The 14,133-nt window shown below is 40.8% G+C and overlaps 1 protein-coding gene across 34 annotated transcripts in view; it reads left to right on the top strand.

Moving 5' to 3' along the window:
- The first annotated feature begins 1,195 nt into the window (after positions 1–1,195).
- The window catches only part of LOC139376504 (transcription factor 7-like 2), a 101,082-nt gene continuing 88,144 nt past the window's right edge, over positions 1,196–14,133 (top strand). For 16 of the 34 annotated variants that reach the window (XM_071119164.1, XM_071119172.1, XM_071119159.1 and 13 more), the window contains exons 1-3: positions 1,198–1,685; positions 1,833–1,899; positions 2,041–2,165. In XM_071119164.1, coding sequence (XP_070975265.1) covers positions 1,497–1,685; positions 1,833–1,899; positions 2,041–2,165 — 381 coding nt within the window. In that variant the 5' untranslated portion in view covers positions 1,198–1,496. Of the gene's footprint in view, positions 1,686–1,832; positions 1,900–2,040; positions 2,166–14,133 lie in introns of all 34 variants that reach the window. The other 18 variants (XM_071119177.1, XM_071119169.1, XM_071119163.1 and 15 more) reach the window with 2 other exon arrangements.

Below are 14,133 nucleotides of genomic sequence, written 5' to 3'. Positions count from 1 at the left end.
TTATATACTCAATAGAATTTAAGTCCAACGAAGACTACGATAGGCAATTCCTACACTACACCGTAGTAAACTACTGTCAACTGACTGTGACCTGGTGTGGGCCTAGAGCTTCATTTTTTTTTTTACACAAACTGTAGATTTTTAGCGTGGAATTCATTAAATTGTTGTACTAAAAATGTCTAGCCAAACGTATAATTAAAACCACTGGATGACCATTATAAATAAACCTGCTCCATAATGTAATGAAACATTTCTTTCGAGTGCCGTTAAGAATTTGCACCAATGACACAAATGAGCTGTACAGTTATTTTTTGTGGCTTTTTTTTTTTTTTTTTTACTGTGCTTTGGAAATCTGTCAGATGGAGAAAAGAACCTAGCACACATTTACCAAGCCCCTGTCTGTTCTTTTATAATGAATAGGCTACAGGTTAGTCCTAAATCTCCGGCCTCATTAGACCCTCCCTGCCTGTAGTCTTCCCAACGGTGTGCAGACTGTTAGAGCACGTCTGTACCTTCATCGTCGCGTCCTTTATATTTCACACTCCATGCAAATATAGGCCTGTCTTAATTAAGGAGAACAACATGTTTTAATGAAAATGCATAGGCTATGGATGCAACCTAATTGAGGATATAGTCTAGAATAGAAGATTATGCAATATGATATGAGAAATGTACAACAAAATGTCCAATATAATTGACATATATTATAGCTTGCTTTAAAAGGGTTAAAGAAAAAAGAAGGAAAGGCTTCAAGCTGTCATAGTGATCAAAATGGTATTCATACTGCTTCATAGCCTACCCGAAGCAAATGTTGATCGGATATAGGCTTATTCAAGTTCATTCTGGAAAGCATGCGCGGTAAACTTTTGGCCCCTATGTCGTGACTTTTCAAAATTGCTACATTGAAACTGTAGAAAATAAGGAAGTGCTCTCTACTCATTTTCAGCGGGAGACCGCCCATATATTGAATCCGTATTTACAAGTAACTCCAGTCTTTCGCTTATTTTGCTATAACAGCACAAAAGCAAACAGGGGCGCCTCACTGTCCCGCGCTCCTCACCAAAACTGCCTTTTCCTCACCCGCTTTTCGAACTGCACACTCGTCCGTCGTCTTCCTCCAGCCTTTTTCTCTCTCCCTATTTATGAAAACGTCACTTCAAGTCCCTCCCTTTTTTGAATCTCATTAGTTTCTTGTGTGTTTCTCCCTGTCAATAATCCTGAATCCAGACTCTCTCTATTTCCATCCCTCTCTATCTGTCAATCAGCGCCGCCTTTGAACTGAAAACCACTCCGACCAACTTCAACTCACTCAATCCGAGCGGCTCAGCTCCATCTCCGGCTTCTTTTTCTGCCAAGGTTCCCCTCTTTTTAGTTTGTATAAACCGCCAGTGCTTGGAAAACGCCAATACAGACTCTAAACTTTAACTCGGATTCTAGATCACCAAGATCAAGGGTTTAAAACTTTGTGTTTTTGCCCCCCAAAATTGCTCGGGAAAATGCCGCAGCTCAACGGCGGTGGAGGGGACGATTTGGGTGCGAACGATGAAATGATTTCCTTCAAAGACGAAGGGGAGCAGGATGAAAAAATTTCGGAGAACTTATCGGCAGAAAGGGATTTAGCAGATGTCAAATCTTCTCTTGTAAATGAATCAGAAACAAATCAAAACAGCTCGTCAGATTCGGAGGTAAGTGAAATAATCGGAATCGATTGGGCATTCGTAGTTTACAAACATTTACTTATTGTGCGCGAAATGAGCAACCACGGTATATAAAAGTAATGATTTCCCTATGTTTTTCTTTAATGCAACCCCTGTGTTTCGTTGTTTTTCAAGGCGGAAAGACGGCCTCCGCCTAGGTCTGAAACTTTCAGAGACAAAACAAGAGAAAGTTTAGAGGAGGGTGAGTTTCTGCTTGTCTGTCTCTTAGATTTGTACACAATGGCATATGAGCGTGCCGAGTGGGTTTCTTCTAAAATCTCAGATGTATAAAAGTTGTCAAGGCACTTATAAAAGTTTTTCTTCTTTCCCCCCGCCATGTTAGCTGCGAAAAGGCAAGATGGAGGGCTGTTCAAGAGCCCACCGTACCCGGGCTATCCATTTATAATGATCCCCGATCTTACAAGCCCGTACCTTCCGAATGGATCACTTTCTCCAACAGCTCGCACAGTAAGTTCATTTATTTACACCGATGTGCGTACATTAATGGACACACACGACCCACGTAGCCTTGAACAAACGCGCATTGACACCCAGCTAGGTGTGTTTAGCTGTTAAATGTAGACAGAAGTTTCGCAACTTTTCATGAACTGTACAATGGCATGCATGTCGCTTGCAACAGTGTGCCTGCATGTTTCTCTGTAGCATTCTAGGAATAGGGATAATCAATTCATTTCCATCACCTCAAATAAAACAAATGGTATGCAAGGTCATGCGCACATGATGAATAATCTATTTTTTTGTACACCTGTGATCAAATTATAGTACAAAATATGAACATTAATCTCAATAATAACATAGCAGTTTATAGTGGACAATTGAAAATTATTAATATTATGCTGCCTCTTCTTGATTTTATTATTATTATTGTTATTATTATTAGCATTGTTATTGTTATTATTATTATTACTGTATTATTATGTGAGTGTTTGTTAGGCTATCTCTGGCTTTGATTTCATACCGCCCCCTAATATAATGTTGTACTGAGCCTTCGCTACGTTCGCTACAACCTAATTGAAAACGTTTTTTTCTTTAACGCTTAACACATGACCCGTTTAAACTTTTTTTAAATCCTAGGGCAGTATAACAACACCTAACACAAGTTTCTATAAATATATCAACATAAAGGAAACTCAGAAAAGCATTGAGAAAGGACCTTATAAAAACAAAGCCAATGTGTTAATTAGTTTATTTATGTAATTTGCATTTGTCAAACTGCATTGACATTAGCTGAAAGAGGCCTGTCATTGACAGTTACTTTGAATATGCAGACATTAATATTTTTACCTCAAACATTTTAAATAAATTTGAAATAATTTATTTATAGGCTGGAAATTGTTTGATTTTTACATGTTGTAGCCCATGTATACCACGCTAGCCTGTAATGGGTAAACCATCGCTCTTAAAAGCATGTGCCATGTAAAATGTTATTTATAAATAAATTCATGTTATTTATTAGAGGCAATCAGCTCAGCTATAATTATGTATACTTACTCGTTTACTCGCCACCTCCTAGTCCCACTGGGCAATAGCAATGCTTAGGCCGGATAATTTTCTAAACCTTAAAAAAAAAAAAAAAAAAAAATTATGGTTGCAATTACAAGTCATTGCTTTAGGACCTGTCATCTCATCTTACAAGGTTAAGGCAAAGACCAGGCATTAGGAAATATGATCTTACCCCCACATATACCTCTGGGTAATGAAACTGATATTTGTTTCCTCAATTTAGTGCACCACACACACCTTCAAAATGAACACACATGTGCTAGACAATGTAATGCACCCTTTTCTGTCTGACACATGTAAGTATTTTAAGCATGTCTTATAACATGTCTACAAAATAATTGCACATATATGACACTTTATTTACATCTTACCGAATTATCTTGCTATTTGTATATTTTATGATTTGGTGTTTTTATTAAATGTGTCTTGTGCATATTTGTGACCGTTTGACATTCTTTACCATTATTACGCAGTAGTGTGTCCCTCATGTTCACAATACTGGTGCATTTGCAGGACTAGTCATCCTTTATTCCCATCAGTGCACACACCCACACTGGGTTTTAGCTGGCTATTTGTTTCAATGGGTTATTTTCTTTTTGCACATGTTCACTATAGTGCCAGGTCCAGTGCTTGCGCACATAACTTCCACATTAGAATATGCTTATATACCAAACTGATATGAGCAAAGTCATGGAATGCCCTTGCAGTGTAAGAAGATGCTGCTGTACATGTCTCAAATCTGATATCAGGTCTGTGTACAGTCTACCTCCTTGTGCCCATTAGTTCAGTGGTTGTCAGAGGTAATTCAAACTTGGAAGGTTTTCATAGTAGCCTATTTGATCAGTTTTGTTACACACTGTCATTCCGTCATTCTGTCTACTCCATACTCCACCACCTCCCTGTATGCAAGATAAGATCATCTGCAAAAATAACATTTTAGAAAAACCCAGTGATCCGTTTTTAATTGGTTCACAATGCAAGGAGACGTTGCAAACGTGATCAAATGCACTATAAATGTTCAGTACAGCTTTATTCAAGATCACATCATGCCTTTTTGGCTTATGATGGTTTACCTAGTGCACTAACCCAACCCTCCTCTCAGGTCGGTTACATTTAGCACCGTGTGTGTCCACCCATTAGTGCTTTTTTTGTGTGGCTGTTGTATTCATAAATGTATAGCATCAATAATTCACCTGGGCATTGATTATCTGTCTTCCTCCCTAACTAGTAAGGAAGGCTACAGAATATAACTGGTACTGTGTCTGTGATTAGAAATGGCTAGCTCACTCCATTATTGTGTGGTTCTTTGATATAGCAGGCTTTGTCGGTTGCTTTTTCTCCTCAATCCAATTTTCTCATTTGATCAATTTTGGGTCTCATTGGTACAGATGGTTCAGTACTATTGGAATTCATGATTTGGCATGTGTGCAATATTTTTTTGTTGTTTCCATACTTTTAGACATATAATGGCCCAATGTGATATGATTGTGATGTTAGTGATGTTACAGCCTTGCCACTTGATTTCTCTTTTTTTTGTCAACTGGCCATGATCTTGACATTTTGGGCATGCCTTTCCATGCTTCCTGTGATTCTGTTACTGCATGTCTTTTTTTTGTGTGAGTCTGTGTGTGTGAGTGTGTGTGTGTTTGAATGTGTGGAGGTTACTATAATCTGTCTGACCTCAGACAGCTATAACGAGCGTGAGTTTGTTTTTTCCAACCACCTAAATCTAAAAAGCTGTACAATTTGGGATAATTTAGCAATTTGACATGACGTTATGCCCAGGGTGTTAGGCCTCCTGCCCTCTTCTTCCCCTCGTCCTTCCATTCCTTCTTCTCCCTCCTTTCTCAACCTCACACAAAGGCCTGCTGGTTCAGTGGGAACAGGTTGAATTGGTGAAATGGCCTGGCCAGCTAACTCCGGGTGCCATGCTGTTCCCTGCACCTCTCTCTCTCTGCGATTGTGCAGATGCTCATGCTAACATGGGGCTTTCTGAAAAGGCGACGGGTTAACTTCAGTGCTGCTGGCTAACATCACACCTCAACAGGTATGCAGAGAGGAAAGAGAGGGAGCGGGGGCTGGGCGGCCAGCACTCTGGCATAGGGCTGCAGGGCCGTAAATCCGCCGGGTTTATTTACTGCCTCAGACTTATGAATGTTAAGATATTTGACGCCACCCCTGGCCCCATAATTCCTGGGGCCTGGAGACTTTTGGCTGGGGTTTTTGGTTTTGGGTTTTGGGTTTCAACGTCTAATTATGAGTAGTTTTAAAAAGAACCAAAAAAGAGAAAGGGAGCGAGAACGCAACACCCAGCATCCCCTGGTCTATTTAGAGTGAAAAAAAGACACTCTCGAAACCCGTGGCGATTCCACAGGAAGCTTGGCAAGAGGCATTGTATGATTGAAACAACAGCCTTTTTCCTATTTTCTTTGTTTCACTTGTATTGTTGCAGCAGTATCTCTTCTATTGCGGTAGACCCACCTATTTAAAAATGAATGGCGCTTGCCTTCACAATTAATGACTTACACAATTTTGAAATTTTTGGGAGGGAATGTTGGATTTGTGGCAAGATTAACATCAGATCAGCAGTGGTATTTGTACATTAGCCCAAATTGAATACATAGTGTAATCCTTTGTGTGTATGTAGATGTACTGGTATGGCCAAAATTGTATAATTGACACATACAGTATCTTTTTAAACATGTTAGCAGAATATGCATAACACTAGTATATCATATGGATTATGTGTGTTCTGGTACAGCTCTGAATGGCTTGTCCCTGCGAGGTGAGGAAAGATATCTTAATGTGGATTTAGGGGATAGACCCACACCTTATCAAATTGGCTTTCCATGTTAATAGGGCTTAATTGCAATCCGCAGGGGGTTCATGGCACTACGCGTCCACATTTAGTCTTTCCTCGCAAAATGCACTCCACATTTTTTTAGGCTGTGAAGGACATGCTCTCTTTCTCCCTCATGCCCTCTTTTTCCCTCTATCTTTTCTCTTCTTTCTCACCCCCCTTCCAATTCTTTTCTCATCCCATGCAAGGAAAATAAAAGGTCTTTATTTTTCTTGAGCTTGATAAACACCCATAAAAAGTGCAATCTGTTTTGGATTTGAGGGAGTAAAGTTGGGAAGTAAAGTTTGGCACCATTAAACTAAAATCGAGGCCTGCTAGACATTAGCGGCACACTGCACATTCTCCAAGCTTAATTAGTCCAAACTGTAATTGTTCATGGTCTGCCAATAGGAGTAATGCTCAGGAAAAGTGGAGTTGCACTAAATCGGCCCACAGTTTTTAAAACAATAAATCACTTGCATATTTGTGTCGTGATTCAGATGGAGGCTCGACCTCTCCCATCTCGACATGTGGTAAATTGTAAAGTCAATGAATCACAGATGTAGAGAAAGAGAGAGGGGAAGGAGGGGGAGAGAGGGAGAGTACAGTAAGGTTTTGTTAGCGCCTAGTGAATGACTGGTAAAGATTTGCGATGTAAATATTTACTGATATTTTTTTCTTTCACTGGCAGGACTTAATTGTCTTATGCTGATGATGTTGGCAGGCTAAGCTGTGAACCCATACAAAAATGGCTCTCGGTCAGTTCGTTTGAAACGACACACAACAAAATCAGTCAATCCAACATGTTTATGGGTGTGTTTTAATGAGGTTTTTTAAATACTGTGATGGGAGTAGTTCCCTGGTGGTAGTGAACAGAGTTTGGATGTAGTTTATGCCCAACTGCACAATCAACCCTGGTTTTGTTTAATTTATTTATCAAACCTATGCAATTGAGCTTTGGGTAATAGAACTACTAATCTCATGTTCAATTTCAAATGTGTGTTGTGCTGAATGCACATTTTTTAAAATAAAAATAGGCCTATAACTGAAATATCTAACTTTTCTTCCTCAATAGAACTGTGGCTGGGAAGGCACATACGTCAGACTACTGACAAATACACTTTCCCCCATACCGCAACAGCTAACCCCCCCCAACCTTCCAATTCCCTATCACTGGGCCACACTGCTTTATGCTATTCTGTCTCAAAAAACAGCATTGGCTTAGCAGCTGTGCACTGGTGCCCCCCTCTTCTCCTTCCCCTCCACTCACCCCCTCTCTCATTTTCTCTCTCTCCCATGCATTTCCATAAAGCTCAACACAAAGATCTCACTGTACATCTGGAATGCAACTTTTGTCATCTGTTAAATATAGTCTTACTGCCGGCCCACAGGGCTTGGGGCTCCCTGAAACATGGAAATCAAATTATATCCTATTTGTGTGTTTGCATTTGCATCTATGTACCATATGTGTGCGGCATAGTATGTGCATGCAGTGTACACTCACGTTTTATGTTCCATGTACTATGCTCCCTAGATCCGAAGTATGTAAGATGCATGGATGTTCCTTGAATTTCAAGGGGCAGTTCTTAGGATTATTTGCTCTATTGTCCTTATATCTGTCAAGTGTTCCAATACAAACGCACGTGTTGGGAGTGTTGGTTGCGTTAGCCCTGGACTGCTAGTCGAGATGTCAAGGTTTACCTTGCAGGCAATGACTCCTTAGATGATACTGATAGACAATGTCATCCTTTTATTCTATAATTCTACTGAAGCTCAAAGTTGTTTTCTCTTTCCATCAATTATGGGATCAATATAGTTTAGAGCAGGTGCTAGCAGGGGTTTGTATTCCTTTACAATAGAGCTGTGCTTTTGCACAGCATCCAGTAGAAAGATAAGATGTAGCTCTGTAGTATTGATTGCCTGTTTAAGGATAATTAGACCAATGACCTTTTATAGTGAAAAACTGTTTATGTAGCATTTTTTAAATGCATATGTAAGATATGTTACTGTATGTTTTTTAGGTAAATAATTATTGATACTTTTATTTGTTCAATTTAAGACTAGGTATATTTATTTTTCGTCTGAGTGTGCATATTTCTGTAAGCCCATTCATTCATTATGCCGTGAGTCTCCAGCAGCGAAAGGAGTTTAGCAGAGTGGGAGAGAATGTGGGGTTTAAGAAAAGCGGGAAATGCGTCCAGCGACGTGTGTGTGTGTGTGGTCTGAATAGGGTGCATAATTTCTGTGAATGCCGGGGCAATGAGAACAGCGACAGTTCCTGGTTCGATCTCTAAACAATAGTGCCCCCAGGCCTCACATTTATCTTCCCCTCCAAAAAAACAGCAAGACTAAGAGAAGGGGGGGTTGGGACGAGTTTATTGCCACAGTTGATGTGGACAGGCCATGTGTGTGGTGGCTTTTCCTCTTAATAATTCTGGCCACTTCTCCACCTGTTTCCATGCCTCGTTATCAAAATGTCGACCCCAAAAGCGTCATCAAGTGAGTGGATTGTTTGATGGTGGAGGAATTTGGTGGTGCTGGGCTTGTTTGGATTGGAGTGTGTTTGGGGAGGGTCAAAGTGCAGGGAGGCTGACATGCTTTCTGTTGGGAAAGGAGCTGCTCCTCTAACCCTTTTATGATGAGAGATAAAAGTGCTTGAGTTTTCCATGAGGGGGGGGGGGGGGGGGGTGTAACTTTATCATAGCTCTTAAAGATCATGTTGGACTGTATAATGACTAGCCATGCCAATGTGCAGGGAACACCTGTAGTAGGCCAGGCTTGTATGGATGTGTCAGATTGCTCTAGATTGTTCCACTGTGTGGAAATCTCACTCAGGAGAGCTTAGTGTTTTTGGGAGAAGTGATTATGAATCATCACCTGCAATGTTTGGTGAAAATATGTGAACCACCACCCTTTAGCACTTAATCTTCCCTATACCATCTCACCATTGTTATAAGCTACAGCGAACCTACCCGTCTATTTTTAACTTCAAAGGGAAAATACATGGCATATATTAAGACATTGTCATTACAATATTAAATCCTGCATAAAAAGATGCAGCAGTCTGACGAGTGTCCTATTATGTTGATTATCTGCTGTATTTCAGATATTCACAAATGTCAAGGATTTCTGGATTTGTAAGGAGCATAGATAATTTGGTATCCTGTCTGTCTAGTTTGTGAATGCACATTTGGATTCTGGAACTTTCCCTTTGTTCAAATAATCTGGACAAAAACCTTTCAGATGCGAGGGACCGTTTTGTAATATGTCAAACACATCATGGAGAACCATGTCTTTTTTAAATCTTCTAATTCAACTTTTAATTGCAGGAGGATAAGCTCTGCGGAGTGGTTTGTGTGTGTGTGGGAGCGCACTAATGAGGTGATTGTCTGCTTGTTTGCCGTTAAAAGTGCTGGATTTATAACTGCTTGAAAAGGTGAGGGAGCTTTAGAGCCAAAGCAGAAGAAATGTATCTACTAATCTCCAGATTATTGTAGGATTTAGAACAAAATGTTTCAGAGATTACTGTATGTAAAAATGCACAAGGCTAATGAAATGTAAGCCCTTTGCACACACTGTGGAATAGTGAGAGATTTTACGGGTCTGTGCAACAATGTCCGGAAAAAATAGATTAAGAGAACATTTCCAGTGTCAGCTCTTTAGCTGCCCGTTAGAAATCTATTTACATAAAATAATATTACCCTACCCCTTAAAATAGACAGCTGTCACTTTGTGTACAGTAGATAACATTTCATGAGAATTGCTGGTCACATGGGCACATGCTATGTTGTGTTCTTAGTAGGCAGTAGAGTAGATTGAATACCACATCTGACACTGTTGTGGGATATTGTATGTTGTGGTCTGTGTGTGTGTGAGTGGGTGGGGGGGTCTGTTTGTATGAAAAGCATAGGTTTAAATGCCCCTAATGCATTCTACTCTCCACTGAGGAATGGTGTCAGCAGTGTTTGGGGTCAATTCCAAAAGTGAAGAAATTGACTCCCAGTACTGAGTGAATTGTCAATTGGCTCCCCAAGGGGTCAAAGTGAATTGAGTGTCTGTTTGGACAACTGGCCCGAGGTGGGATGAGTGGCCTTCGCTGTCAGCCAGAGGGGACTGATGTGGAATGAGGACCAAATCAACTGACAAGAAGAAGAAATGTAGCACTGTTGAAGTAGAAAACAATTGAATTCAGCATCCCAAGGTATGGGTTGAAATAATGACCTGTTGTTCATGGTGTTAGCAAGTCATATAGTACTAAGATAAATATCTACAGGGAAAAAGATGAAAGTAAAAGATGATTTTCTAGATTAGGCCTAGTATAGTATTATAACAGGTTTGATTGACAGTCAACTGAAACGATTTATACATAATAATTATAGAAAACAAATATGAAGATCTTTGAACTTAAGTGATTAATAAAATATTGAAAGTATACTAAGGGGTCTGGATTGTCATCCTGTCATCTTGCGAGGGTGACAGGTGAAGATCATGTGACCGGCTTCTGTGACGTCTGTCACGGTGCCCTTTAGAACGAGGAGTTTCTTTACCCCCGCATCTTATTTTTTATCTTACCATTTACTGCCCCGTTATCTTTATGCGTCGAGCATTCTTCAAATATCAATAAAGATATATTACTGGCGTTGTCATAACAGGTGATGTTGAGTGGCAAGATTTCAGGATGGAATATTTTCCCAGTTTTAACTCTTGATCTTCTGGTTAGCTAATCTGCCTTTGCCAAGGTGACTAGTCTAAAATTTCTGTAAACAAATAAAACCCATTCAGACATTACAGTCGAGGTAAAAAATATAATACACCTTTTATGGCCATGCTAAGTCTTTATTGTCAATTCAGTCCAGATTCTGTCTGTCTGTACATATTTATTTGTCTTTGGAGGATTACCCTGAGCACTTTGACTAAACACTGAGCCTGTCTCTGGTCTGTCCTGCACTGAGGCCTCAGTGGAGAGCAGCTGCTCTGGTAGGGCCAGGCGGGCGGAGGAATTCTCTGCTGTTTAAACAGTGGGTCGTCTTAGTGCAGGCCTGAAGGACCGGAGGGAAGGAAGTTCCTCTGTGTTTACATAGCTGAATTGTCCTGTGGGCCCCAGAGTGTCTAATGCACTACTGTTCAAACACTACACAAGTGTAGCGATGACCCCCACCCACACCAGTGTTCACAGCCATAGCCTCGTTTGTCTGTCTCTGTGTGTTTGCATGGTTGCCTACAGGCCTCATTTAGTTCCTAGGTACCACAGCCATGGGTTACTTCAACCTGGAGGTTTGCATGATTGATATTAAATAAATACAAGACTGTATTTATCTCAGAAAACAGGGGAGAGTTGAGAAAGGGTGGGGTTGAGACAGACAGACTGATAGAAGGGCCCTTTGCTCCACCAAGGCCTTGCCTACTGGGCAGCCAGACATTGACATATGGTTGAGTCATCAAACTAATTGTTGTTTGAATTACCTGTTATGATCCAATGACAAATCTCCCACCATTGGAGTGGAAAATGTAGCCGGGATTGGCATGATGTTAGCAAGTGTGTAAACTGCGCTTCAACAAGATGGATAAATGCAATTATTGGGCAGACCTGGAGAGGGGAAAATCCATTTAAAGTCTGTAACACTACACAGGGGCCGTGGTTAATTCATTTGGCCAATTTACGGGTGATGTATGAGTGTCGGGGCACATTAGTCATGGAGGGGAGTTGGGCCTGAGTGTCAGTCTGTGTGTGTGCAGGGGGAGGTTGCCATTGAGATTCACTGCTGTAAAGAAACACAGTCTCCTTGGGACCAGACCCCCCTTTCTCCTCCCTACCTCCTTCTCCCTCTGCCTGCCATTTCTGCAGATAATACAAATGGACCCTCAGCAGGGAAATGACAAAAAGATACACTGAGTGCAGAAAAGCGGGATTGCTGTGCAAATGAGGCGGGGAAAGAGGCTGTGGTCTGCTGGGCGGTAGAATGAGCACCGGCAGCATCTCCATACCAGTGACTGCAGCGCTGAATCAGGTCCAGTCCACTGCCCCAGCACCCAGCCTGGACCCCTGACCTCACATCCCCCCCATTACTAGTGGTGTACTACTGGAGTACTTTTCATACAAGCAACAGTGGTGACAAGCTCACTATATAGCGTAAATATATTATGGATAAAGAAGTGCTAGCACTAGTAGTAGTAATAGTAGAATGTTTCAAAGTGGCTACAGTGGTGTCAGTTGTAGGCCTAGCTGTTGTTGGACTACAACTCAATTACCCCCCCCCCCCCCCCCCCCCTGACCCAGCTTGACTCTGATACTCTCAGGGGAGTTTACAATTAAGTTACAACTACAACATGGATTCCGATGTTTACTCCAGGCACGCTATCTCCTTCTCACTGTTCTCTTCACGGGCGATTGCCCTTCAAAACCAACTTCTCATTTTGAATTTAATCATTGATAATTTTGGTCATAAAGTCAGTCTTGTCCAAAAAACAGGGATTTGCTAGATGAAAGGGAAAAAATTATGTTGCGGAATGAAGGGTACCGTAAGAGTTTTCCTTGGGTTGGGTTTATTTCAATCATGACCACAGCTGGCAGCACCCAAGTAATCATCAATTCGGAGCTCAGCTGCACGTGAACCGATCGTAATGCACTTGGTCAATTTGTTTTGATAATCGATATCCCTATGGGGCTAGTTAGGGACCAGCAGTAAATTACACAATGTACATGGGACGTTATTTTTAAACAATAATAACTCAATATTTCAATGACTAAAAACCTTCAAACCAACTATACACTACTGTTCAAAAGTTTTGGGCCACTTAGAAATGTCCTTGTTTTTGAAAGAAAAGCACATTTTTTGTCCATTAAAATAACATCAAATTGATCAGAAATACAGTGTAGACATTATTCGTGTTGTAAAGGACTATTGTAGCTCGAAATGGCAGATTTTTTTACGGAATATCTACATGGGCGTACAGAGGCCCATTATCAGCAACCATCACTCCTGTGTTCCAACGGCACGTTAAAAGTTTATCATTTTAAAAGGCTAATTGATCATTAGAAAACCCTTTTGCAATTATGTTAGCACAGCTGAAAACTGTTGTCCTGATTTAAAGAAGAAATACAACTGGCCTTCTTAAGACTAGTTGAGTATCTGGAGCATCAGCATTTGTGGGTTAAATTACAGGCTCAAAATGGCCAGAAACAAATAACTTTCTTCTGAAACTCGTCAGTCTGGAGTTGGAGGAGTGGGAGGCCCCGGTGCACAACTGAGCAAGATGACAAGTACTGTTGACGTTGAGACTGGTGTTTTGTAGGTACTATGCCAGTTGACGACTTGTGAGGCATCTGTTTCTGGAACTAGACACTAATGTACTTGTCTTCTTGCCCAGTTGTGCACCGTGGCCTCCCACTCCTCTTTCTATTCTGGTTAGAGCCAGTTTGTGCTGTTCTGTGAAGGGAGAAGTACACAGCGTTGTGCGAGATCTTCAGTTTCTTGGCAATTTCTCGCATGGAATAGCCTTCATTTCTCAGAACAAGAATAGACTTTCTGGCCATTTTGAGCCTGTAATCTAACCCACAAATGCTGATGCTCCAGATACTCAACTAGTCTTAAGAAGGCCAGTTGTATTTCTTCTTTAAATCATTTTTTTGCAAAATATATATATATATATATATTTATATTTCATAAAACGGCATTAGCACTTACCCGTCCAGAAGTACGTCCTGTCCTTGCAGAAACAGCTTCTCAACAGTTTGAATCACAACACTCAAAGATTCCTCAATCAAAAAATCTGTCTCACTTTCACTTTTTCACTTTCACTTTAGACTTTGACTTCGCTTTTCCTGATTTATTCGCCAGGATATCTTCAATGAAATCGTTGAAAATACAACTTTCCGAAATACAGCTGCGCGTAACAAGCCTCACAGCAACTCCTCTGATCGTCAAGGCGAGAATGGAGTTCGTTACGCGTGAGATTACAAACAAGGAATGGTGGTCCAACCCAAAACCATTACATACTGCGTTTACCTCAGCTCATTGGCTATCTACCCAGCTAGATTTCAAGAAGATCAGTGGTCATTGGGCAGAAATAGTC

Source organism: Oncorhynchus clarkii, chromosome 20, assembly GCF_045791955.1.
Source record: "Oncorhynchus clarkii lewisi isolate Uvic-CL-2024 chromosome 20, UVic_Ocla_1.0, whole genome shotgun sequence".
Classification (NCBI taxonomy): domain Eukaryota; kingdom Metazoa; phylum Chordata; class Actinopteri; order Salmoniformes; family Salmonidae; genus Oncorhynchus; species Oncorhynchus clarkii.
This window is presented reverse-complemented; position numbering and strand designations above follow the sequence as displayed.